We start from the raw sequence: 26,996 nt of genomic DNA, 5'->3' as shown, positions 1-26,996 counted from the left end.
TTGGCAAAGTGCACAGTTCATTTGCCTTTAGCAAATCAACCTCATTACCTCTACACTGACTCATGGGTTGTCTTCTAAAAATGTTCCTCAGGTTCCTAATATTAAGTATTTAGAGACTTTGGGGATTATTTACGAAAGGCAAATCCACTTTGCCCTACACTACACTTGAGAGTGCAGACTCTGTAAATCTGAAGGGTAGATCTGAAATTAGGGGAAGCTCTGTTGATTTTATCAGCCAATAATGTGCAAGCTAAAATGCTGTTTTTTTATTTTCCTTGCACGTCTCCCTCGGATCTACAGCAGTGCAAAGTGATTTTTACTTTAGTAAAAAAACACCAATGTTCACTGTGAAGCCCTGTACACACGATCGGATATCTGATGGAATCTAATCAGTTGGATTTTTTTCGTCGGGCAACCGATGAAGCTGACTTTCATCAGTCTTGCCTACACACCATCAGTCAAAAATCCGACCGTGCCAAAACACTGTGACATAAAACACTACGACGTGCTGAGAAAAATGAAGTTCAATGCTTCCGAGCATGCGTCGACTTGATTCTGAGCATGGGTGGATTTTTGATGGAGTTCCACACAGACGATCGGATTTTTCTATCGTTTTATTTATCCATAGGAAAGATTTAAAACATGTTCTATTGTTTTACACCGATAGAAATAAAACCAATGGGGCCCACACACCATCAGTCTGTTTTCAGCAGACAAACCGATCGTGTGTACAGGGCTTTAGAGTTTTAAAAATAGATGGGTTTTGCTTCTACCAAAATACCTGACCACCCCAACAAGTATATGGCCAAAAGTATGTGGACTTTCCAATAAATTACTGGGTTCAGGTGTTTCGAGTAACGGGTACTACTATTAAAGTGGCACTAAAAGTTATAAAAAATGTTTTACATTTTAAACATGTTATACTCACCTGCTGTGTGCAATGGTTTTGCAAAGAGCAGCCCAAACCTCCTCTTCTGGGGTCCACTTCTAGCGCTCTCGGCTTCTCCTCCCTTCTGAGAGCCCCCATAGCAAGCCACATTATATGGGGGCACCCATGCGGGCCCTATTGACACACACAGTGCAGCTTGGCCGCACCCTCTGCTCCCTAGACATGAGCAGAGCGTGTTAGATATCTGTGATCTTCCAACCTTGTGACAACAGTTTGCGGAAGGCCATTTTCTAACAAAGAACAGTTGCAGCTTGTGTTTCAGGAATAATGCAGGGTTTGAATTCCATTGGGGTTCTAAAATACACTGATTGTGCAGCCCCTTGCCTTAGCTGGATAGGGAAGATGCATATACTGAATAGAATATAAGGAGGGAGAACGGGGTGCAAGGTGATCTTTGAGCATTAAAATCATAAACATGTTAATGGGATTAATAATAATACCACGCACTCACAAGCCTATACGGGTGGAGAAGCCCCTCACAAGCCAATGCGGAAGACCTGGAAGCTTTCCATGGTCAGCAGAGAGAATGCCTGGTAGGGGAAGCCTGTATCCTTGCAAAAAGGGCAAAACCTTAGACTTGTCAGATGCTGGAAGGCTATTAGTGGCTTGTTTGCTTGAAAACATAAGTGGTGTCCCTGAAAAGCATAGCCAAGGCAGTGCCACTGCCTACCCACAACCCAGTAGTGGGAGCTGCTTCCAAGCCGCAAGGACGCAAAAGATGCACTCCTATCGTTAGCTTATTAAATGTTTATTTTAATGTACATTGGTCACCTTGTGACTTGTTCTTTCCTCTTATGAAGGCCCCTTTCTGTTCTCACATAACTGGGTCCCTGTGCACAAAGCAAGGTCTATAAAGACATAGTTTGACATCTTTGGTGTTGATAAACAGGAGAGTCCTGAAAAGAGCCTTGACTTTAACCATACTGCACACCTTTGGAATGAATCGGAAACCAATGTTAAGCCAAATCTTCTGCTACATCATCAGTAGATGACTTTACATATGCTCTTGTGGTGGAATAGGCACAAAATCTCACAGACATACTCCAGGCAAACCACTTTATTGGAAAGGGACTCACCAACGAACAAGAGAGTCCTCAATAGCCACAGTAAGGGCATGTCCGAGGTGAAGGGAGCCGGTGACATTTGGCGGAGGAATGCAGAGAGAGAAGACCTCTGAGGTAGACTGAGGGAGACGACTCTGCAAAAGGCAAAAACATTACATGTCCAGGAATGCAGATTCAACTAATCAGCTAAATAAATTCCAGATACATTAAAACAAAACATGTGCAAAGTCTTCCAGTTGGTCTGCCCACTGCTAGCATGCTGGCGAGAAAAACATTTGCTCTGTGTGGAAGCAGGGGTCTCTAAGTAGAGGTCTGACATACCCAATGAGTTGCTTCCTGCTCCAATGAGCAGGAAGCACGACCTTTGCTGATTGCAGAGCTGTATATCCAACTCCAGTGGCAACCGTCCACTGCCAAACGCCCCCCCTGGTCGATATCAGTCCCTGCACTTACCCCATTTAGGTTGAGGTTCTCCTCCAGGCGGCGGGCCTCTGCGTCTCCTCCTTCCTTGGCTTCATGAAGGCACGGCTTCTCCTGCGTCAACTTCCTCAGCGGCAAATCGGATTGCTTCTCGTCTCAGCCAATCAGGTCTCAGGACCCGCTTCCTGAGATGGGATTGGCTGGGAGGAGAAGCCGGAAGACAATAGCGAATATTATGAATACGCTATTGTCGCACAACTGGGTGGGCTTGGGGCGCCTCCGGCTCTAATCATGCACTTCTAAAAAAAATAAACTCCCATTAGAATACATGCGTCCGGCACTGCATGGATTAGGGGGGAAGCGCCCTGTATGGACAGGCCGCCACTGTCCAAATCAGAAGGAGGGATGTGTTGGACCTCTGCAGAGAGATTACTGCCTCTATGGCTTCAGATAAACCCTGCCTCCTGCTGCTCTATGTAATGAGAATACTTGGTGGCACCCAGCAGCAGTCTCTGAACTTTTGGAGGTCCACACAAGGGAGGCTTTTTCAGGTATAGAACATGTAAAGAATATGTTTAAAAGCACAAATAATCTTATATGGAGACTGTGGTTGAAATGAATGGTCTGGTGACAGGATCTCTAGCAGTACTCTTTACATAAAGGTTGTTAGTCCACATTAATTGTACATTTTATCAATCATTAAATCGAGAAACAGTATGTAAGGCATAACATACAATATTTACACCTATTCCACAATCAGGCATCTAGTATATCCCATGAGCAGTGTAGACCAAATGCCAACCCTTCAGTATCCTCACCTGGTACTCAGGCTTGAAGAAACCTTGCTTCACCCACCAAGCATACCAGGCAGCTTCTACATAGCTTGGGCTGTAGGAGGAGGGCAGTGGACATGTTGTATCTAAAAATGAATAGGCATATGTTGATAAGCACATAATATGGCAATCATAGCCGATACATTTATATTGGAACAGCATTAACTTCAAATATAGAAGTAGCCGGTGCGGGTGGGGTTGCCGGCTCCCGTGGTGCACCAAACTCCTGCTGATGAGATCCTGGGAAATGGTGAGAACTCCAAATCTCATAAGATGAAGCTGCAGCGCCTCTGCACAGCTAGAAGTGTCCTCTAAGGGACATTTGGAGTACTCTACATTCCCCGGTGCTTGCCGGAAGGAGGATGTCACCCTTGCCCAGGGGGAAGGTAAGATATTAACTCCCCCCCCCCATCTACAGGGTTTACTAAAGGATTATGCTGCTTTGCAGAAATTTGGGGAAGGGGCTTAAAAAGGCAGACCTTGTATTTTAGGCCTCATTCACATGGGTACTGAGGCCTGTAGTTTGCAAATGGAAACTGAAGCAAACACTTGGCCCAATTTGACTGGCATCTGGGGCCACTCACCCAAAAGCGGCTGTGTCTGTGCAAACGATGGTGTCCCCATACACTTATTTAGGTTGACTGCATGCAGCGCCTGGTGGCTCAAGACGCATAGAAACATGGCCCTTTCATAGACCATCTGTGTGAATGAGGCCTTAAATGCAAGTTCCAATTTAATATATGCCTGCTGACCTTTCTTATCTCCGGGCACTGTAGAGATTTCATACTTGATTACTTCTTTCTCTTTCCAGCGCTGACCTTTAACTTGTGAGACCTGTTATATGAGAATGATAAGACAATACACATCACTGTAGATAAAAGAACGAAAAAAATAAATAAAAATTATAGAGATATATATAATATAGATTTATTTATATATATTTATTAGTTATTACAGTCTTCAATTTCTGTAAATAGTGTAACATACTTAGTGATAGTACCACGCGACATACAGTTTAAGGGGTCAGTTCCCACCAGAACGCAGGGCAGGATTGGCGTGAACATTTCCTGCACCACATTCAAACACACTGCCCTTTGCGATCTATATGTGGGTGCCAATGTACTGCAGTGTGTTTGCAGTACCATGCGATTTGGTGCAGTGCGTTTTTACAAGTAGTGCAAGCACTACTTTTTTCATGTTCTTGCGCGTTTTGCAGCCCATTCAAATTAATGGGCTGTCAAAACGCACCGCACGAGAGCAAGCACGTTCAAGTACATTCCTAGTGTAAACCGGCTTATATGAGATTTTAGCGATTGGGGTTAGATCTACTTTAATTATACAAGCAATAGGCTCTCTCTGGTATCTGGAAGCACCATAAACAATGGATTGGGATCAAATATGTAAATTCTTTACACTTAACAAGCAAGAGAAGAAATAAAATGAATTAGTGAACTGATATACACAGCAAATGTGCCAGAAGGTTTGATGATTTTGGCTACACCAAGTTTCATCTTATTATAACTTATTTTTGCCAGAAGTAAGAGGCTGGAGTTGCATTTTAAAGTACTATTAATCCCTCCTATTTTTTTAACATAAAAATTATTCCTGTCCAACGCTATTAAAAAAAAATGTTCTTAATCATTGGGGAATTTATATTCCCTAGACCCATTTCCCAGAATTCCCTGTTGAAATTTACCAAAAGCCCTATGAATGCCTGTGAAGGGACTACATGTCCCATCAGCCTTTGTGACAATACCACACTGTGCATGTGTGACCAGCAATCGACCTTCAGCAGGTTTTTCTTCCCACACTGACAATCAATCTTTAGATATTGCCCAGCTCCTCCTTTAGAGATGATAACTGCCTGTGCATGACAAAGCATCCTGGATGAGAAGATAGGGAAGAATCTGCCTGTGTGTTAAGACTGGGGAGGAGCAAGGGGTTCTGAGCTGCCTGTACGTGTAACGTCATCACGTCTGAGCGCGCTCGTAAGGGTAGCTCCAGGTGACCCTACCAAGGAACGGAGCCACTCTAAAATTGAAATCAGAGGTTAGGGAAAGCTAAGCTCATCACTGTGTCACTTAGAGAAATTCTCCTCTATCCTACCCCCACCACCATAATCTTCAGTGTGGTGGGGGTTAATACAACTAAAGAGCTGTCAAGAGAGCTTGTCATGATGAGAGCCCTTTAGTTATACATTCTCTACAAACCAGAATAAAGGTGGGGAGGTCAGGACGGAGGAAGATGTCTCCTAAGAGCCCTTTCACACCGAGCCGCCCCGAGCGTTGGCGGTAAAACGCCGCTATTTTTAGCCGCGCTTTACCGTCGGATTTGTGACGCTTTTCGGCCGCTAGCGTGGCACTTTTAACCCCCGCTAGCAGCCGAAAAAAGGCTTAAAACCGATCGCAAAGCGCCGCTGCACATTGATTTTAATGGGCAGGAGCGCATTAGAAGCGGTGAGTTCACCGCTCCAAAGAAGCTGCTGGCAGGACTTTTTCTGACGCCCTGCCAGCGCACCACTCCAGTGTGAAAGCCCTTGGGCTTTCACACTGAAGTGAATGGAGCAGCTGTTTTAGGGCGCTTTGCAGGTGCTATTTGTAACGCTACAGCTGCTGACTTTTAATAATAAGACACTTACCTGTCCTGGAGTCCAGCGATGTCGGCACCGCAGCTGAGGTTTCCATCAGCTGTCGTGTGCTGCCGCCACCATTGCGAATAAAGGCACCCGGCAGTGTAGCCTTTTGGCTTCATGCCGGGAACCCTACTGCCCATGTGTGCGGCTCCGCTACCCTCTCCTACTGGCCTGGCGAGGAGGAAGCCCCAGCCGTGATGTCAATACCCGCGGCTGAGGCTCCCGGTGTTTTGTCGAGAAGTGCCCGGGATGTACTGCGCATGCGCTGTACGGGACTGCGCAAAAGCTGATTTGCCGATCAGCTGCCCTGACGTAACCATGGCGCATGCGCATATATTATCGATGGGAGATACCATTTCACAGGCACAATTTTAACCTATACAAACAGTGGGGGGAGATCGTAGTTCTCAGATTGTGCATCGCTGCTGCTGAATGCGATTAATTTTATCCAGAATCGTGCAGCTCTTTGAATAGAGAAGTAAAAAAATTAAATAAAATACAGAAATCTGAGTTACTGGTCAGTATTTCTGGATGTATACATGCAAATATGCACAAGTGATCTAATAACTAGGGATGCAACGATACACTTTTTTCATCGCCGATGCTGAGTACTGATACGTTGCAGTGCGATTTGCGTCCATACAAAATAAATGGCCGCAAATTGTACTGCAAAAAAATGCATGCGATTTTAACGGGAATGCAGTGCGATTCCTGTCCACATAGCATGCAGTTTCCCCACCGCTCCTGTGTGAGCCCAGGCTTGTCAGTGATATTGAGCCGGAGTTCACACAGGAGCGGGGGAACCTCTCTGCATGACAGGCTCCACCATCTCCGGCTCCCATTCAACTGTGGACATCTGTGGCTGCGGCTCTTCCTGCCGTAGCCATCTTCTTGACCCCCACTACCCGGTCCCACTGTACCAGACTGCCAATCCCCCTCTATCACCGGTCCGGTGATTCGAAATCTCTGCGCTTTTCTCTTCTGATTGGTCTGCGTTGTCCACTTAACGTCACTCAGCACACAGAGATTGTGGCTTCTGATGGAAACAAGTAGACATTTCAGTACATAATACACCAGCATGATCCTCTTAGAACCATTTAGAAACTTGCCCTGAGAAATAATATGGATGGAGATCTTGTAGACAAGAAGTGATTGTAAAGAGGCTACAGGAAATCAGCAAAGCAGAGATTCAATAAGGGATAAAAAAAATGTATTTAAAAATGGCAATTGTTTTTGAAACCAAGCACTTTAGCAAACTAAAACAAGGGTGTAGGTCTTCCTTTGGGAAAACATTGTGTCATGCTTTTGGCAGTTAATATAACAAAGGGTTTTGGTCTATTACCCGAGCAGCGCCCTCTTCCTGCTGAACTCGTTGCTTTTGCCTCCGCTCGTCCCGCTTGATGCGCTCTGTGATGTTGGCAACGCCCCTGCGGGGGAATCTCCCAGCAACATTATGACTTGTGTCAAGAAGGAGGCGGAGCATGGTATGGGAGAGGAATGTGGAGACCTGGAAAGGAACAATGGTGAAACATTATTATAGAGAGGCCAACATTTATTCCCATCATGCTGGTAACACTAAAGTTGCATTACGATTCATTATGCAAACTCAGATTATATAAACACAACGTAGGAACATATTACTGATTTATAGAACACTATACAAGGGAATGTAGAATAGAATTTCCTTACTAGAGGTTTCCCTTAAAGTGACTGTAAAGGTTGTTTTTTTTTTTTAAATAAACATGTTATACTTATAGCCTCCGAACCTCCTTTTCTGGGGTCCACCGGCGGCGCTCCTGGCCTCTCCTCTTCATCGGGTGCCCCCACTTTTCATGGGGGAACTCATGTGGGTGCTCATGTGGGCTGCTGCATCCATTGACAACAGGCAGCAGCACTTACACCCCCCCCCCCCCCATCACTAGATTTGATTGACAGCAGCGGGAGCCAATGGCTGATATGTAACATGTGTATCACAATCAACGTTTTCAGGCAAAGGCCCCCAAACGTGTGAGTTTAAGTTTGTACATGTGTATATGTGGGGGTGGGGGGACCCTCAATTCTTTTTTTTCTCTAAAAGACCCTGCATGTCTCCCCTGAATGTAATGCAAATCGCACTGCATTACATTCTTTCCCGCCCATCACCGTCAACAGGGACCTAGAAGTGGCATCACTTCTGGGTCAGCAACAAGAAGGGAAGTGGATGTGTGTTCGCTCTCCTTCCTCCCTTCTACCCGGCGCCACCCACTATGCCAGTCCCGAAAACCATAGCGGGGTGGATGTGGTGCATGGTAGCATTTGAGTGGCAGCCCAAGCATCAGGACTCAATTTATTTTCACCACGGCGACCTGCCATTTGTCGAGCCCTGCTCTATATGATCCATAGGTGACACTTTAAAAGTACACAGGAACTCTGGTGCTATAATTATTGCTCTCAGCAATATTCAACGTGTGTACAGTGGAACCTTGGATTACGAACATAATCCGTTCCAGGAGAATGTTTGTAATCCAAAGCACTCGCATTGCAAATTTCCCCAAAATAATTAGTTTCACATTGACTTCTATGGCATGCAATACCACATGTGGCCACAGGAGGGGGGCGCCGGAGAGACTCGGAAATACTCAGAGACAGTCCTGCTGCACTTGGAAAGCAGTATTGGCAAGTATTTTACGAACAGCTCTGTGTGTCACCGGCGCACCTCTGGCCAAATGCAGTATCAGGGTTTGACAAATTTGCTTGGAATCTAGGAGCCAGCTAAAAAAGTTAGGAGCCAGAAAACGCGCCCCGTCCTGACGAGCTTGCGCGCAGAAGCGAACACATACGTGAGCAGCGCCCGCATACGTAAACGGTGTTTAAACCACACATGTGAGGTATCGCCGCGATTGGTAGAGCGAGAGCAATAATTCTAGCCCTAGTCCTTCTCTGTAACTCAAAACATGCAACCTGTAGATTTTTTTTAAACGTCGCCTATGGAGATTTTAAAGGGTAAAAGTTTGTCGGCATTCTACGAGCGGACGCAATTTTGAAGCGTGACATGTTGGGTATGAATTTACTCGGCGTAACATTATCTTTCATAATATTAAAAAAAATGGGAATAACTTCACTGTTTTATTTTTTAATTAAAAAAAGTGTAATTTTTTTCCCAAAAAAGTGCACTTGTAAGACCGCTGCGTAAATACGGCGTGACAGAAAGTATTGCAACGATCGCCATTTTATTCTCCAGGGTGTTAGGATAAAAAAATATATATAATGTTTGGGGGTTCTAATTAGAGGGAAGAAGATGGCAGTGAAAATAGTGAAAAATTACATTAGAATTGCTGTTTAACTTGTAATGCTTAACTTGTAATACCAACGGTCACCACCAGATGGCGCCAGCTCACATCTGGTGGTAATAACTTGTAATACCAACGGCTCACTACCAGATGGCGCCAGCTTCCAAGCCAAGTCGCCAGGACACTATTTTTAGTCGCCATGACGATCTGGCGACCGGGATTTGTCGAGCCCTGACATAGGGGACAAAAAGTTCCCTATGTGATCATTTTTGGGCAAAAGATTCTCTTTATTGGGACACCAGGGGGACAAAAAGACCCTGCATGTCTCACCTGCCCCCCCATACAGGCTGGGAAAAGTTAAAGGGGGACCCGGAAGTAATGTGTAGATTTACTGTAGAAAGTCACTTCCGGGGTCAGCAATAAGAAAGGGGGAGACTAGATGGATGATCACTCGGATCCCTCCCATCTACTCAGTGGCACCCGCCATGGCAGTGCCAGGCAAGCAGAGCCTGGGATACATGGTGGGCACTAGCATGGGTGGGGTGGTCTTCAGCTACCGTGGATGTGTGCAGAGCCATCCAATCGCTTCTGACAGTCAGGTTGTAGGATATACACACACTCATGGTGGCTGCAGTGTGTAAACTACCACTAGATGACCTCAGCCTGATGGCCAGCATCATTTTACCAACTTTCCCTGAGCCCAGATCATCCTGGCAGCACCCCCCGAATGTGACTGGACAGTGAAAGGAGAAGCAGCACAGTGCTAAGCTCATCTCTGTGTCACTCTGCTTTATCCTCCTCCGAGTATGCTGTACAGGGACTGAAATCAGTCACATTCAGATACTTGCAGCGCTTGTGCTAATGATTACAGAACTGTACTAATCTGAGTAGTAGCTAAAATCTGATTGGCTTCTCTCCTGGTGAATCAAAACGGCCATTTTAACCGCTTGCCGACCACTCACCACAGTTTTAGTGCGGCAGGTCGTCTCGGCTGTGCAAAATCACGTAGTAGAACGTGATGTTGCTCTGCGCCCCCCGCTCGCCCCTGGTGCTGATGCGAGTGCCCGGCAGATACGATCACCGCCGGGCACCCGCGATCGCTTGTGACAGAGCGAGAACCGGGAGCTGTGTGTGAAAACATACAGCTCCCGGTTCTTTCACGGGGAGAAATTGCTGATCATATGTTCATACAAAGTATGAACAGCGATCTGTCATTTCCCCCAGTCAGTCCCACCCCCCCCTTCAGTAAGGTCCCTTTCACACTAGTGTGTTTTTGCCACGTTTTTGACGCTCCCCATGCCCCTCTCCATTGAAATGAATTAAAAATGCGGTAAAAACGCAGTGTTTTACCGCGATTTTAACGCTCCGTTTTTACAACGGTTTTTAATTTATTTCAATGTAGGGGGCATGGGGAGCGTTATAATAGCGCTATTTTTACCGCAAAAACGCAGCAGTGTGAAAGGGCTCTTAGAACACAATGAGGGAACATAATTAACCCCTTGGTCGCCCCCTAGTGTTAACCCCTTCCCTGCCAGTGACATTTTTACAGTAATCAATGCATTTTCATAGCACTGATCGCTATAAAAATGCCAATGGCCCCAAAAATGTGTCTAAAGTGTCGCAGTACCGATAGAAATTGCAGATCGCTGCCATTACTAGTAAAAAAAATATATGAATAAAAATGCCATAAAACGATGCTCTATTCTGTAGACGCTATAACTTCTGCGCGAACCAATCAATAAACGCTTATTGCAACAAAAAAATTACGGAAAATATGTAGAACAATACGTATCGGCCTAAACTGAGGAAAGAAATAGTTTTTTTATATATTTTTGGGGATATTTATTATAGCAAAAAGTTAAAAATATTGCATTTTTTTTTTTCCAAAATTGTTGCTCTGTTTTTGTTTATAGCGAAAAAAAAACAAAAAACGCAGAGGTGATCAAAAACCGCCAAAAGAAAGCTCTATTTGTGGGGAAAAAAGGACGTCAATTTTGTTTGGGAGCCACGTTGCACGTCCGCGCAAATGTCAGTTAAAGCGGCGCAGTGCCAAATCGCAAAAAGTGGCCCGGTCATTGACCAGCAAAATGGTCCGGGCTGAAGTGGTTAAGGCAGTTGTAAACCCTCTGGCGGAAGTTACACCTACAGGTAAGCCTACACGGTCTCAGAGATATTTGCAAGTTCCCCGAGCGATGCCTTCTTCTGAGGCATTCGCTATCTTGAAAGGGCACGCTGTGCCGTTTCAACCCGGGATCATGCCGTTAAAGGCGGCTGCCACGGGAGTGACGTCACGCGACTCCGGCCAGTCACGCCGCCCCCAGAAAAAGAGGGGTGAAGAATGGATGCTCGCTGCCATGGAGGAAGACGGCGACCCCGTGGGCATCTACTGCAGGTAAGTGTCACATAATGGGCTACGATGCGATGCATGGTAGCCCATTATGCTTTACCTTTGCAGGGAGACATAGAGAAAGTAAACCCCATCAGGGTTTACTTCTTCTTTAAACCCAAATCAGTGCTGACAGGTTCTCTTGTGTGTCTCTGCTTTGTTTGTCTGTTCCTCCCTGTCTCCCAGTTACAGCCATGCCAGCTCTGCCCCCCTCTCCAGCCCGGGCTGACCTTGCCTCTGCCTCCCTGGCATGGAACTTTAACACGAGCCGCTCAGCACTGTCAGCAGAAAACCGGAAACAGCGTGCGTTCCAGCGCTGGCATCCTCCAATCACCGAACGGGCAAGATGCCCGGAAATATGGTGGGCGTTCCAGTCACCAATCGCAATGCAGGGAAACGAAACCCGGAAATGCAGCGTGCATCCCACCAGCGATCTCCACCAATCACGAGCGGGTTTTAAGGCTACTGAGCCAATCACTGCGCGACTATCTTACGACTGCATTAGCAGCGTCGACTGTATTTTCTCCGCACCAATCAGATTACAGAGTTATTTTCATCTGTGAGAATCGCAGTAGCAGAGTTGCGTGATCTGATCCTGAGTTTTTCAAGTGGTGTCTCTGCCCTTTCCCCAGAATCTGCATATGATGAAGGAGGTAAGAGCGGGCACTGCCATCCCTGGAGGCTCAGGTACAGATCAATGAATGACCTCATGTAATACAAAGTACATGCAGATTTGTATTATTATTATATTAAATGTAATCCCCAAAACTAGGTTTATATAAGCTGTAAAATGTACAGGGACTTCCATGTATTATATATGTATGTGTTGCCAGCACTAGGGAATAATAAAGTTATAGAGTCTGTAGGAAGAAATGTGCATAGTTGTTTGCCTATAAAATACTGCATTATGACCACTAGATGGAGCCGAGGAGCATGATCATTTCCTATGATGGTCAGCGCCATCTAGTGACCGTGATGTGGCATTTTCTCTAGTGACACATTTTGATCTGCAATCAGACATTCAAATTTGCTCCATTTAGCATAGAACGCATTTACATGTTTGATGGATAAACAGCTAAGCCAGTTTTTTTTGTTTTTTTTACAAATATGTGCCCACAGTGATACTGTTGCATAGAATAGTAGGTGTAAAACCGATTGCAAAAATCCCACAGTAGCAAGCAAGCTGTCAAAAAATAAAAATCTACTTCACCGACAGGCACTGATAAGGTGGTACTGATGAGGATACACTATAATGTAGAATTGATGGGCACTGATATTCAGTACTGATGTGCACCATTAGGTGGCACTAATGGGCACAAATAGATGACACTGATAGGCCGCACTGATGAGGAGTTACTGACAGCCATTACCGATGGGCACTGATTGCCATGTGTGAAGGGCACTGACAGGCGTTACTGATTGGCCATTTGATAGGCACTGATTGGCATTGTCGCGGGTCCCTCTGATGGGGGCTGCGCTAATAATCAGTGCGGACCAAATCTGACAGGAGTGCCACCAATCGGCTGTCCCTGTCAGTGCGAACCCCGGCACTTCCTGGTCACCGCTGTAATTGGTCACAGCTGATCATGTGGTAAAGCGCCTACGTCATAGGCTCTTTACCATGATTGGAGATGGGGTGTGTCAGAGTGACACAGAGCACCACCGATTGCCAATTTGCACGCCCCTGCGGCTTATCCTGCTGGACGTCATTTATTTATTTTTTTACATACTGTCACTAGCTAGTGTCCCTGATCACCGCTACACCAGTTACAGTGTCCCTGATCACTGCTGCACCAGTCATTGTCCCTGATCACCGCAACACTAGTTACAGTGTCCCTGATCACCGCTACACCAGTTACAGTGTCCCTGATCACCGCTACACCAGTTACAGTGTCCCTGATCACCGCTACACCAGTTACAGTGTCCCTGATCACTGCTGCACCAGTCATTGTCCCTGATCACCGCAACACTAGTTACAGTGTCCCTGATCACCGCTACACCAGTTACAGTGTCCCTGATCACCGCTACACCAGTTACAGTGTCCCTGATCACCGCTACACCAGTTACAGTGTCCCTGATCACCGCTACACCAGTCATTGTCCCTGATCACCGCTACACTAGTTACAGTGTCCCTGATCAGCATCACACCAGTCATATTGTACCTGATCACCGCTAAACCAGTTACAGTGTCCCTGATCAGCGTCACACCAGTTACAGTGTCCCTGATCACTGCTGCACCAGTTACAGTGTCCCTGATCACCGCTACACCAGTTACAGTGTCCCTGATCACCGCTACACCAGTTACAGTGTCCCTGATCACCGCTACACCAGTTACAGTGTCCCTGATCACTGCTGCACCAGTCATTGTCCCTGATCACCGCAACACTAGTTACAGTGTCCCTGATCACTGCTACACCAGTTACAGTGTCGCTGATCACCGCTACACCAGTTACAGTGTCGCTGATCACCGCTACACCAGTTACAGTGTCCCTGATCACTGCAATACCAGTCATATTTGACACGATCACCGCTACACCAGTCGCAATGTCCCTGATCACCGCAAAACCAGTTAGTGTCCCTGATCACTACCATACCAGTCATTTTATCCCTGATCACCGCAACACCACCAGTTACAGTGTCCCTGATCACCACCACAGCAGCCTTGCTTCTGCGGTTACATGAACTTTACAATAAAGGCAATTTATTGGAGTGCGGCTGTCCAGATTTTCCTTTTTCACGAATATGTGCTGAGCCAGCACCTGCTACTTCCACATTAAGGAGGGCGCCATCCTCAGTCCACCACCTGGAGTGGTTCAATCTCTCTCTAAGCATTGCAGCCATGGTAGGTGTATACCCCCAGCCTCTGGAGCTAAAGGGGGTAGCGGTTGAGTGGTGGTAAAACCATGGGTCAACCATGAGGTTTTACCGTCCCACAACCGCACATGAGAATAAGCCCTAATATTGCAGCCAGTCACAGTTCTCTGTTCACCACTACACCAGCCCCAGTGTAGCTAGAATCAGAGTTCCTGATTTTCTTGTATATTGACCACATTTCTGCATGTTGCCTGAGAAAGTCTCACACATGCGGTGGAGTAGCAAAATGTGTTTTGGTTTGTAAGTATGTCAATGCTATATGAGACATTTCTCTTTTGTGTAAAAATCATTTTGTTTTTTTTATTCTGCATTTTCCAAAACACTTGTGGCAAATACCTCTTAGAAAATCCCCTGGGGTGTTGCTTTCAAACATGTGGTCATTTAATGGGTGATTCCACTGTCCTGGTGCACCAGGGCATCCAAAGATGTGATAGGTAGTCAGGAAATTAGATGCCTAAATTGAGGCCCTTCCAAAGCCTGAAGTTGCTCTTTGGATTTAGGGCCCCTCTGTTTGGCTAGTCTGTGAAAAAAAAAATTATAACAAACTAAGACAATGCATATTTTATTTTCTTTTTCAAAAATGTTGGCCTCTTTATTTAGCAAAAAATAAAAACCCAGTGGTGATTAAAAACCACCAAAATGAAGCTCTATCTGTCACAAAAAATGATTAATGTCAGTTGGGTTCAGTATTGCATGACTGAGTTATTGTCATTCAAGGTGTAACAGCGCTGAAAACCTAATGGCCTGGACAGGAAGGTGTGTAAAAGAAAGTGTGTACTAGCTATCTCTTTCCTCTATATCTGCATGATTTACTCCAGACAGTCTATGACAGTGATGGCGAACCTTTTTGAGCCCGAGTGCCCAAACCGCGACAAAACCAACTTATTTCTTTCAAAGTGCCAACACAGAATTAAACCTGCCAGCGTCTCTGTACAGAGGATGGGACTGATCATCCCTCTTAATTCACCCCAAAAGGACCAAAAATTTACGTTTCAGCCAAATTTGTTCAGAATGTAGGTTTCAGAATTACATTCGGTTACTGCACAATGAAAACATACTGCACACTGAAAAATGACTGCACACTGAAAACATACTGCATAATGAAAACATACTGCATAATGAAAACATACTGCATAATGAAAACATACTGCATAATGAAAACATACTGCATAATGAAAACATACTGCATAATGAAAACTGACTGCACACTGAAAAATGACTGCACAATGAAAACATACTGCACAATGAAAAATGACTGCATAATGAAAACATACTGCACAATGAAAAATGACTGCATAATGAAAAATGACTGCATAATGAAAAATGACTGCACACTGAAAACTGACTGCACACTGAAAACTGACTGCATAATAAAACATACTGCACACTGAAAAATGACTGCATAATAAAACATACTGCACACTGAAAAATGACTGCACACTGAAAACTGACTGCACACTGAAAACTGACTGCACACTGAAAAATGACTGCACACTGAAAAATGACTGCACACTGAAAAATGACTGCACACTGAAAAATGACTGCACACTGAAAAATGACTGCACACTGAAAACTGACTGCACACTGAAAAATGACTGCACACTGAAAACTGACTGCATAATAAAACATACTGCACACTGAAAACTGACTGCATAATAAAACATACTGCACACTGAAAACTGACTGCACACTGAAAACTGACTGCACACTGAAAACTGACTGCATAATAAAACATACTGCACACTGAAAACTGACTGCACACTGAAAACTGACTGCATAATAAAACATACTGCACACTGAAAAATGACTGCACACTGAAAAATGACTGCATACTGAAAACTGACTGCATAATAAAACATACTGCACACTGAAAAATGACTGCACACTGAAAAATGACTGCACACTGAAAACTGACTGCATAATAAAACATACTGCACACTGAAAAATGACTGCACACTGAAAACTGACTGCACACTGAAAACTGACTGCACACTGAAAACTGACTGCACACTGAAAAATGACTGCACACTGAAAAATGACTGCATAATAAAACATACTGCACACTGAAAACTGACTGCATAATAAAACATACTGCACACTGAAAACTGACTGCACACTGAAAACTGACTGCACACTGAAAACTGACTGCATAATAAAACATACTGCACACTGAAAACTGACTGCATAATAAAACATACTGCACACTGAAAACTGACTGCACACTGAAAACTGACTGCATAATAAAACATACTGCACACTGAAAACTGACTGCACACTGAAAACTGACTGCATAATAAAACATACTGCACACTGAAAAATTACTGCACACTGAAAAATGACTGCATACTGAAAACTGACTGCATAATAAAACATACTGCACACTGAAAAATGACTGCACACTGAAAAATGACTGCACACTGAAAACTGACTGCATAATAAAACATACTGCACACTGAAAAATGACTGCACACTGAAAACTGACTGCACACTGAAAACTGACTGCACACTGAAAACTGACTGCACACTGAAAACTGACTGCACACTGAAAACTGACTGCATAATAAAACATACTGCACACTGAAAACTGACTGCACACTGAAAACTGACTGCACACTGAAAACTGACTGCACACTGAAAACTGACTGCACACTGAAAACTGACTGCATAATAAAACATACTGCACACTGAAAAATGACTGCACACTGAAAAATGACTGCACACTGAAAAATGACTGCATACTGAAAACTGACTGCACACTGAAAAATGACTGCACACTGAAAACTGACTGCATAATAAAACATACTGCACACTGAAAACTGACTGCATAATAAAACATACTGCACACTGAAAACTGACTGCACACTGAAAACTGACTGCATAATAAAACATACTGCACACTGAAAAATGACTGCACACTGAAAAATGACTGCACACTGAAAACTGACTGCATAATAAAACATACTGCACACTGAAAAATGACTGCACACTGAAAACTGACTGCACACTGAAAACTGACTGCACACTGAAAACTGACTGCATAATAAAACATACTGCACACTGAAAACTGACTGCACACTGAAAACTGACTGCATAATAAAACATACTGCACACTGAAAAATGACTGCACACTGAAAAATGACTGCATACTGAAAACTGACTGCATAATAAAACATACTGCACACTGAAAAATGACTGCACACTGAAAAATGACTGCACACTGAAAACTGACTGCATAATAAAACATACTGCACACTGAAAAATGACTGCACACTGAAAACTGACTGCACACTGAAAACTGACTGCACACTGAAAACTGACTGCATAATAAAACATACTGCACACTGAAAAATGACTGCACACTGAAAAATTACTGCACACTGAAAAATTACTGCACACTGAAAACTGACTGCATAATAAAACATACTGCACACTGAAAACTGACTGCACACTGAAAACTGACTGCACACTGAAAACTGACTGCACACTGAAAACTGACTGCACACTGAAAACTGACTGCATAATAAAACATACTGCACACTGAAAACTGACTGCACACTGAAAACTGACTGCACACTGAAAACTGACTGCACACTGAAAACTGACTGCACACTGAAAACTGACTGCATAATAAAACATACTGCACACTGAAAAATGACTGCACACTGAAAAATGACTGCACACTGAAAAATGACTGCATACTGAAAACTGACTGCACACTGAAAAATGACTGCACACTGAAAACTGACTGCATAATAAAACATACTGCACACTGAAAACTGACTGCATAATAAAACATACTGCACACTGAAAACTGACTGCACACTGAAAACTGACTGCATAATAAAACATACTGCACACTGAAAAATGACTGCACACTGAAAAATGACTGCACACTGAAAACTGACTGCATAATAAAACATACTGCACACTGAAAAATGACTGCACACTGAAAACTGACTGCACACTGAAAACTGACTGCATAATAAAACATACTGCACACTGAAAAATGACTGCACACTGAAAAATTACTGCACACTGAAAACTGACTGCATAATAAAACATACTGCACACTGAAAAATTACTGCACACTGAAAAATAGCTGCATAATGAAAAGTTACTGAACAATGATTACCTGTAATTCAGTCCCCTTCTGCAAACCACTCAGTCCTGTCGAGGAAGGTCTCTCTGCTGGTGCTGCTGACCGGAGAAGGGGGGGCCATCACAGAAAGCCTGCTCTGTGATGGCTCTTGTCAGAGTCACAGCAGCTCTGGTCCTGACAGAGGAGAAGCAGGCTCTCTACAACACGGCAAATGCAGGGAACAGAGCCGAGCAGAGCACACTCCCGCCCACCTCAATACAGCACAGCCACGCTTTCATCTCTGCCTGCATCTTCTTGTCAAATGTGGCGGGCTGCAGGAGGAGGGCGGGTAACAGCAATACTGATTGGCTGGTGGGTGAAGCAAATATTAGAAGCGCAGATCTGATTATTTCGGCAGCTAGCCGCTGATTGGTGGGTGCAGTGTGGATTGGATTAGCGTGCGTACGTCACCCCCCCCCGTCGCTTATTCTTTGTCACTCCCACTCAGGTACGTCACCGCTAGCCAATAGATAGAACTATGGGGGATGTAGTTTGCAGTGCGGTGTGGACAATTAGATTTTCCACTGTATGCTTTCATTTCATGGCGTGCCCACCGAAACAGCTTGCCGTGCCGGGAGCGGCACGCGTGCCACGCGTTCGCCATCACTGGTCTATGACGACACCACAGAATCTTGGGAGACAGCTTCACCCTCCCCAGCACACAGCAGGTGATTAGCAGTTTCATTTGTGCATGTTTCACTATGATATGTTTAGAGGTGGTGGCCTTTCCCTCCACTCAGGTCTCATGTTACACTCAGCTCTCCTCTGTTTTCTGTAGTGTAGTCCCAGCCCCTGCCTGCTAGAGCTCAGAGATGCTGTGTACCTTGTACTTGTTTTTAGCTAAAGTGGAGTTATCCTTCAAAAAGATCTCCTATCTCTCTCATCCCCATCACCGGGGGACATTTAAAGCAGGGTTCCAACCACAATTAGCATTTTTTAAATGTATGTCCTTTCATCCTGCGTTTTTATAATATAAATCCGGTCACTTACTATTTTACAATCCGCCGCCGCTCCGCATAGATATTCAAAAAAGATAGTTTATAAAACTATATCTGCACCGTTGTCATTTTGCTTGTGGGCATTGTGAAGCCTACAGGCACTTACTTCCTGGAAGTCTTGGATGGGGAGTGATAATTGGGTAGCGCACTGCATCCTGGGAAATGATGACACACATTTCCCAGGAGCATTAGAGGGAGATGATGTCAGAATCCTAGGTGTTTTCAAAGGCAGATTTCGTGGGACCACATAGCAACAGGCATTTCCAGATGAGTAAAACAACATTTTTTTTTCTTTTTTTAGGTCTAATGAGCACAATAATGAAAACTAAATTTTAGGATGGAAACTGTGGAGTTCCACCCATTTTTTTATGTTTGTCTGTGCTGCATGCTCTAATCTCATAGTGTTCAGAATGGACAATTTTTATTTAATTTGTTGCTTGTAAATACCTTTATTTTGTAGTCCTTCATTACTTCCTCCTCCTTATTTGCCTAGGCTATTTGCAAGGGTTTCTGGGATAGGCATCATGTTTCCCAGTAGTCCTTGCAAACCTGACTGAAACCTATTACATTGCTTGTGCACTGAGCATGTGCGAGATATGCAAAGCTGAAATCCAGGAAGTCATACATTCTGGCTTCATGATGCCCACGCTTAAGATGGCCACGGTCTATTTCTAGATTATAAACTATCTAAATGCTGTAACAACCTAACAAAACGGACCTTAGTTTACAGACTAACTTTAATAGAATACATTAAACTTGTGTATTACAGGGGTATTTATACTTAAAAAGTGAAATTGTGGGTGGAACTCCCCTTTAACCCCTTTTCAGCTATTTCAAAAGCCAAAAGAAAAAAATCCAGGTGAATTTCTAACGACCATTCCTAACTATATTCTCAATTTTGTTTTTGCAGATAATGAACATAAAATCTTAAGAAATAAATATTTGGTGGAAGTACCTGAGGTAAAATGCTTGTGACGGTAAACCACAAGGCAAAGACAACGTTGATGTTCTACAAGTGCCATCATCTCCTTGTCCCATCAAGCAGGGACAACAAATACGTCCCTTAGAAGTGTTTTACGTTATATAGCAGGTGAACTAAAATTTGGACGATCAATAAAAATAATATGGAGTCAGACCGCAGTATAAGTTCTGATCCTGCGAATTCAGAAAAAAAGGTTAAGAGACTGAAAAAAAAGTCTCAGAGAAGCTCTGACTTCAAACCCTCGATGAGTTGCAGCAGTGGAGAGCGCTTGAGTGAAGCCAAGGAGCCGACCAAGCTAGTTGAAGGCAAGAAGGAGAAGCAACAGTTTACACGTCCACTGTGCAAGAAGACCTTCAAACAGGCTGGCCATTACAGAAGACATGAAGCCCTCCAATGTGGAAAGAGACTCTACAAATGTACCGAGTGCGAAAAAAGCGTCCGGGACAAGGTGGAACTGGAGCGCCACATGAGGACTCATACGGGAGAAAGGCCTTTTAAATGTTCCATGTGCGGGAAAGGGTTTATCAACAAGGCCCACCTTACTGTCCATGAGAGATTCCACACGGGGGTGAAGCCCTTCCTATGTGCTGAGTGCGGGAAACAATTTGTCAACAAGACCCAACTTACTATCCATCAGAGAACCCACACTGGGTTGAAGCCGTATAAGTGCCCTGAGTGTCCAAAAAGTTTCTGCCGGAAGAATCATCTCAATAGGCACTTAAGAATCCACACAGGAGAGAAACCCTTTGAGTGTGAGAAGTGCAAGAAGAGGTTCAGCAGGAAGTATATTCTGGATGTCCACTACAGAGCTCACAGCCCAAACAAAATTCCAATTGTGGAATCCGATCAATCTTCTGGTATAACAGAAGACTCGGATGATTGGTGAAGCTGAAAGGCCGTTCCAAGGGTCCATGTGATTCTTTAAATCAGGGATCGACAAATCCAGGTCGCCATGGCAACTAGAAATAGGGTCCTGGCGACTTGGCTTGGAAGGGGGGCACCATCTGGTGGTGAGCCGTTGGTATTACAAGTTATTACCACCAGATGTGTAAGCTGGCGCCATCTGGTGGTGTCCGTTGGTATTACAAGTTAAGCATTACAAGTTAAACAGCAATTCTAATGTAATTTTTCACTATTTTCACTGCCATCTTCTTCCCTCTAATTAAAACCCCCAAACATTATATATATTTTTTATCCTAACACCCTAGAGAATAAAATGGCGATCGTTGCAATACTTTCTGTCACGCCGTATTTGCGCAGCGGTCTTACAAGCGCACTTTTTTAGGAAAAAATTACACTTTTTTTAATTAAAAAATAAGACAACAGTAAAGTTATCCCCATTTTTTTAAATATTATGAAAGATAATGTTATGCCGAGTAAATTCATACCCAACATGTCACGCTTCAAAATTGCGTCCGCTCATGGAATGCCGACAAACTTTTACCATTTAAAATCCCTTTTTACCCTTTAAAACAGGGGTCTCAAACTCAAATTACCTGAGGGCCACAAGACAAGTTTTCATATGCCATGGGGGGCCGCATGCAAACTTTCAAACTTCAAAAACAACAGTACTGGTGTCAGCGAACACATTATTAACCCCCAGCACTGGTGTCAGCGAGCGCATTATTACCACCAGCACTGGTGTCAGCGAGCGCATTATTACCACCAGCACTGGTGTCAGCGAGCGCAGTATTACCACCAGCACTTGTGTAAGTCAGGGTTTGACAAATTTGCTTGGAATCTAGGAGCCAGCTAAAAAAGTTAGGAGCCATAAAACGCACCCCGTCCCGACGAGCTTGCGCGCAGAAGCGAACACATACGTGAGCAGCGCCCGCATATGTAAACGGTGTTCAAACCACACATGTGAGGTATCGCCGCGATTGGTAGAGTGAGAGCAATAATTCTAGCTCCTCTGTAACTTAAAACATGCAACCTGTAGATTTTTTTTAACGTCGCCTATGAAGATTTTAAAGGGTAAAAAAGTTTGTCGGCATTCCATAAGCGGACGCAATTTTGAAGCGTGACATGTTGGGTATGAATTTACTCGGCGTAACATTATCTTTCATAATATAAAAAAAAATGGGAATAACTTTACTGTTGTCTTATTTTTTAATTTAAAAAAGTGTAATTTTTTCCCAAAAAAGTGCGCTTGTAAGACCGCTGCGCAAATACGGCGTAACAGAAAGTATTGCAACGATCGCTATTTTATTCTCTAGGGTGTTAGGATAAAAAATATATATAATGTTTGGGGGTTCTAATTAGAGGGAAGAAGATGGCAGTGAAAATAGTGTAAAATGACATTAGAATTGCTGTTTAACTTGTAATGCTTAACTTGTAATACCAACGGCCACCACCAGATGGCGCCAGCTCACATATGTGGTAATAACTTGTAATACCTGTGAGGGATGACAGAAGCTCAATCCAGCTTGTACTCCATTTTGTATGCATATACTCCATTTCTACAGACATATTTTAGCCACATAAGCATTTCTACAGACATATTTTAGCCACATAAGCAATATAATTATATACGTGTTCTTTCTGAGTTAGTTCTATTTTTGATGCAATCAAGGGTCACGTAGAGACTCAGACAGTCAGCTGCTTTTTTGCCTTGAGTTTCCATGTCTATATTCGGTGATATGCTTACTCGCTTAAAAATCTAAAAATCCCCTAAATGACGATTGTTTTTCTCTAAAACATTTAACCCATAGGAATTGTTATATGTATTTTGAAAGCCATGATGTACGCCCCCATTTCCCCCTATATAACCAGCAACGAGCCAAAAATAAACAGAGCTTGGTTTCACAAATTATATGTCTCCGTCTGTGTTACTTCTTTGAAACGAAACCAATCTCCCAGGCCTGCAGACACAACACGAGCGCGCCATCAGATAGTCAGGGACTATCGGGGAGACCGGGGGTCTCAACCACCAACAGCAGTGGGGGCTCGTCCGGGATCTGAGAATCATCCTCCACGAACACCTACTCACTCGGTAAGTAGAAATCTTTTTTTCTATGCAACCGATTGTAGTGAGGTGACGGGGGCGCTGATTAAACTCAGATCCTATAGAACAGTAGTTCTCAACCTTTCTAGTGTCGTGACCCCTTGACAAAGTTTCACAAGTTGTGGGGACCCCTAACAGTAAAATTATTTTCGTAGCGTGGGTTGTCAGCAAGACAATTTGCGCCCCTAACCCACAGACATTTAGCAATCCCGAAGTCCCTTCTACTCATACAATATTAAAACCCCTTATGGTACATTTTAGGATGATTTCTCTTTGTTCTCCTTTCTTTCCCTGTTATCTCTCTCTATCCTAATTTCTTGTTTTTTCCCCCCATCCCTCTTTCTAGCCGTCTTTCTTGTTTTTTGTCTTATTCTTTCTCTTCCCTTTTTCTTTGTTCCTCCCCCTCTTTTCCTCTCCCTTACATTTATTCTCTATTTTTATTCCTTCTCTTACACCTTGGTGGGGGGAATGGGATGAGTGGCAATGCTGGGGGGAGTTCTGATCGGCCAACTTTGGTGCTCTTGATGAAGGTCATCTGCTGATCTGAGAACTGTAGTGGGGGCTTTTAATGGCAACTCTAATCACAGGTAATGTTACTCACTGTGTCTCCGACTTTGTGGTGTCTCGTAGCAGTGACACCTTTGCCAAAATCAGGAGATGGGGTCTCCTCCAGCCCATCCCACTTCACATTTCCTCACCAGTCAGCTGACCTCTAGTCTCTGCCCCTCAACCTATGCTGTGAACTAAATGGGTGACTGTTAAGTGGCTGAGTGGGCGGCCATGGACTCCAGGAACTGCCCAGCTGGGACAGCCGCAAATAGGCTGTGAGAGCGCTGCGGGCTTCAGGAATAGCCCAGGATTCGGTGACCCCTGGCAAATCATCATTTGACCCCCAAGGGGGTCCCGACCCCCAGGTTGAGAACCACTGCTATAGAACCAAAAAGTGTTGAGGTATTCTGGGAATACCGTCCACACATAATAGAGATATCAAGTCTCGGGGAGGCTTAGCAGAGTTAGAAAATTCGCTCGTTTTGTGTCTGAAAAAATCTTTATGCTTTCTTATCTATCGCATAGAAGTATAAGATAATTTGTTTGTATGACTCAACGAGTTTGGTTGGTAAGTGGACAAACTCGAGTCATTTACTAAATGTCCTTTATCTGATGAGAATGCCAGAGTGGTCACACTGCATTCGAACCACTCCGTATTGTCAGCACGGCTGAAATACAACGGTGACCAGTTCACGTTTTGGGAAGACGCACGCGGAGCGATTCGTGTGGCAGTCGAGCACTGTGAACGTTCCGTACCTTTACACATAGAAACTATAGTAAGACACATGACGTGTCCCCTTTGTACCCACTGTTTGAGTTTTGATATAACTTATTGCAATTTAGATTTTGCTAAGTTAGTCACCATAGTTCCACCTAGAAGGAGAAGGTTTCTAGGGACCCAAGTTATCTCTACCAATCCCAAGTGTAGGACCATATATTATAGAATCAACTTCCACGGGGAAATAGACCATAGCTTAATCGGTATAACCTACAAACAGATAAAAAACATCTACCAGAACGAACCATCAGCATTTTGTAACAAATGAGCTGTCACTGGTGTCAGAGAGGAGAACCACGGGTGACTTACATAATATCAAATACTGACGGGATACTATTACATTCTGTCGTTCGGGCAATAATCAACTCCCCCAACGAGGTATTAGCACCATCGGTACTAGGAAGAATAGGATCGTGCTCTCAAGTCGTCTGGCACGACGATTTTAATTGCGTACCCGGTAGCGTTGGTCACCGATTAAGGTGGACCTACCCCTCTGAGGAACGCCGTTGTTTACAACCATGGGCCACAGAGGGAGTAAACCACCCCCGGTACCACCCCCTGTACCAGAACCTGGAGAGACATGTAAAGAGTATGTAGCAAGGGTTAGTGGAACTGATTATTTCCTAATCAACCCATGGGTGGATAATATAGTGGGTTGGACCGAAGCCATGCGGAGTTCCAACCCTTTTCCACGGGAGGGCGCCAATGACCCCTTCCACATGGATATGGTGAAGGGATTATGTCTTTTGGACACAACAGTGTGGCCATATTACGGTCCCGACCCAGGATGGGACCAGGGATATATGGAACAAGGAGGGTTGAGCTGGTTACAATATGCCCCTTATTGGAAGGAAGTTCAAAAGAAGAAAGACAAAAGGAGATTAGTTAAGACTATAGACTCACAGAAATGTCATGACTTGGAGCGGACCTTGTCCAAACCAAGCAAGATACAGCAAAATAACACTACATTACCATACACTACACCCCCGCCCTACAGTCATATTTATCCGATATTGGATGAACGTGAAATTGAGTCTCTAGCCATAGTCTCCGCACTGCCCGAGATAGAACCGATAAATGACCCACAGGGAGCATATCACATAAGACCTACAGCACCCAACCAACCCGCTCAGGGGTCATCTACCCCTACTCCGCAGAGACTAGGTATATTACGTGCCACTACCCACAGCCCGATTAGGTCAGTCGTTCGAATGTCCCTGGCTTCCCCCTCACCTCCGACCATTCGAGAAATGCCGGAACCTATCGGTAATTTAGAAGGTGAAACTTTTTCCCCACACCATAACAGGAGTGGGAAAATATATAATGCATCCGACCCCAACCCGAACCCCCCTGGGCCCCCAACCATTGCCGAAGGGAACAATAAGCATTTTCCTTTTATGACAATGGGGAATTATCTGGTAAAAAAAACCCATAGAGTTAGAGGACATCGATAGAATAGTAAAGAACTGTCCCAAACCCACAGCCGCCCCATTGGGAACATTGAATTATTTAAAAAAGGCTTGTAAGGGTAGGAATTATACACAGGAAGATATGCGTCTGATAATAGATGGAATCATCGGTCCTAGGTCAGAATGGGATTGGGCAAAGGTAACTTCCATTAGTGTAATACAGATAAAAGAGGAGGCAGGAGAACCACCACCCCCCCCCCATCCAATCCTTCAGCCGGACAGTATGCATTAAACACGGAAGCTGGAGTGACCAAAATGTGGGAAGAATTAGAAAATGAAATGAAGAGAGTTTTTAAACAAAAATCATCCCTATCCACCGCGTTAGCATGCAAACAAAAGAAAGATGAACCCATCCCCGAATATTGGAAGAGATTCCATGACTGTTGGGTTCAAGAAGCCGGTTTAAAAATACAGGATAATGATCAATTATTCATTTCCACTTTTCTGACTAATACTCTGCCTCACCTCGTCACCCCCATCAAACAAATGGTTTCCTCCTGGCCATCCGATACGGTGCCAGACTTCCAGAAGCATCTTTTTGAAAAGAAGGCTGCTGGATGTTTTGAGATAAAGAAACCAACCATCAGTACCCACCATTTTACTGACAAGATTGATGCCCCACAGTATGGGAGGGGAATGAGCAGAGGACGA

General features: G+C 44.2%; 2 protein-coding genes across 5 annotated transcripts in view; one reads left to right on the top strand and one right to left on the bottom strand.

Moving 5' to 3' along the window:
* The window catches only part of VARS2 (valyl-tRNA synthetase 2, mitochondrial), a 68,367-nt gene extending 56,441 nt beyond the window's left edge, over nt 1–11,926 (bottom strand). The window contains exons 1-5 of the mRNA XM_040323424.1: nt 11,784–11,926; nt 7,241–7,405; nt 4,019–4,100; nt 3,252–3,352; nt 2,026–2,147 (exon numbers count right to left, since the gene is read on the bottom strand). Of these exons, the coding sequence (XP_040179358.1) occupies nt 2,026–2,147; nt 3,252–3,352; nt 4,019–4,100; nt 7,241–7,381 (446 nt within the window). The 5' untranslated portion in view covers nt 7,382–7,405; nt 11,784–11,926. The remainder of the gene's footprint in view (nt 1–2,025; nt 2,148–3,251; nt 3,353–4,018; nt 4,101–7,240; nt 7,406–11,783) is intronic.
* Nucleotides 11,927–11,953: 27 nt separating this feature from the next.
* On the top strand, nt 11,954–21,539 carry LOC120913469 (zinc finger protein 25-like). 4 transcript variants are annotated; one of them, XR_005743518.1, is made up of 2 exons: nt 11,954–12,240; nt 15,145–15,248. XR_005743518.1 is itself a non-coding variant. In XM_040323426.1 (2 exons), exon 2 carries the CDS (start codon nt 20,688–20,690, stop codon nt 21,429–21,431), a length of 744 nt encoding a protein of 247 aa, XP_040179360.1. In that variant the 5' UTR covers nt 12,046–12,206; nt 20,474–20,687; the 3' UTR covers nt 21,432–21,539. The 4 variants fall into 4 exon arrangements, 3 of the variants coding, with proteins under 3 accessions (XP_040179360.1, XP_040179359.1, XP_040179361.1); XM_040323426.1 differs by lacking the exon at nt 15,145–15,248 and adding an exon at nt 20,474–21,539 and having other exon boundaries at nt 12,046–12,206; XM_040323425.1 differs by lacking the exon at nt 15,145–15,248 and adding an exon at nt 20,474–21,539 and having other exon boundaries at nt 12,046–12,240.
* The last annotated feature ends 5,457 nt before the right edge of the window (nt 21,540–26,996 follow it).

The sequence above is a fragment of the Rana temporaria genome, chromosome 9 (genome assembly GCF_905171775.1).
Source record: "Rana temporaria chromosome 9, aRanTem1.1, whole genome shotgun sequence".
Classification (NCBI taxonomy): Eukaryota; Metazoa; Chordata; class Amphibia; order Anura; family Ranidae; genus Rana; species Rana temporaria.
The sequence above is the reverse complement of the archived record's forward strand: the minus strand, read 5'-3'. Positions and strand labels throughout refer to the sequence as shown.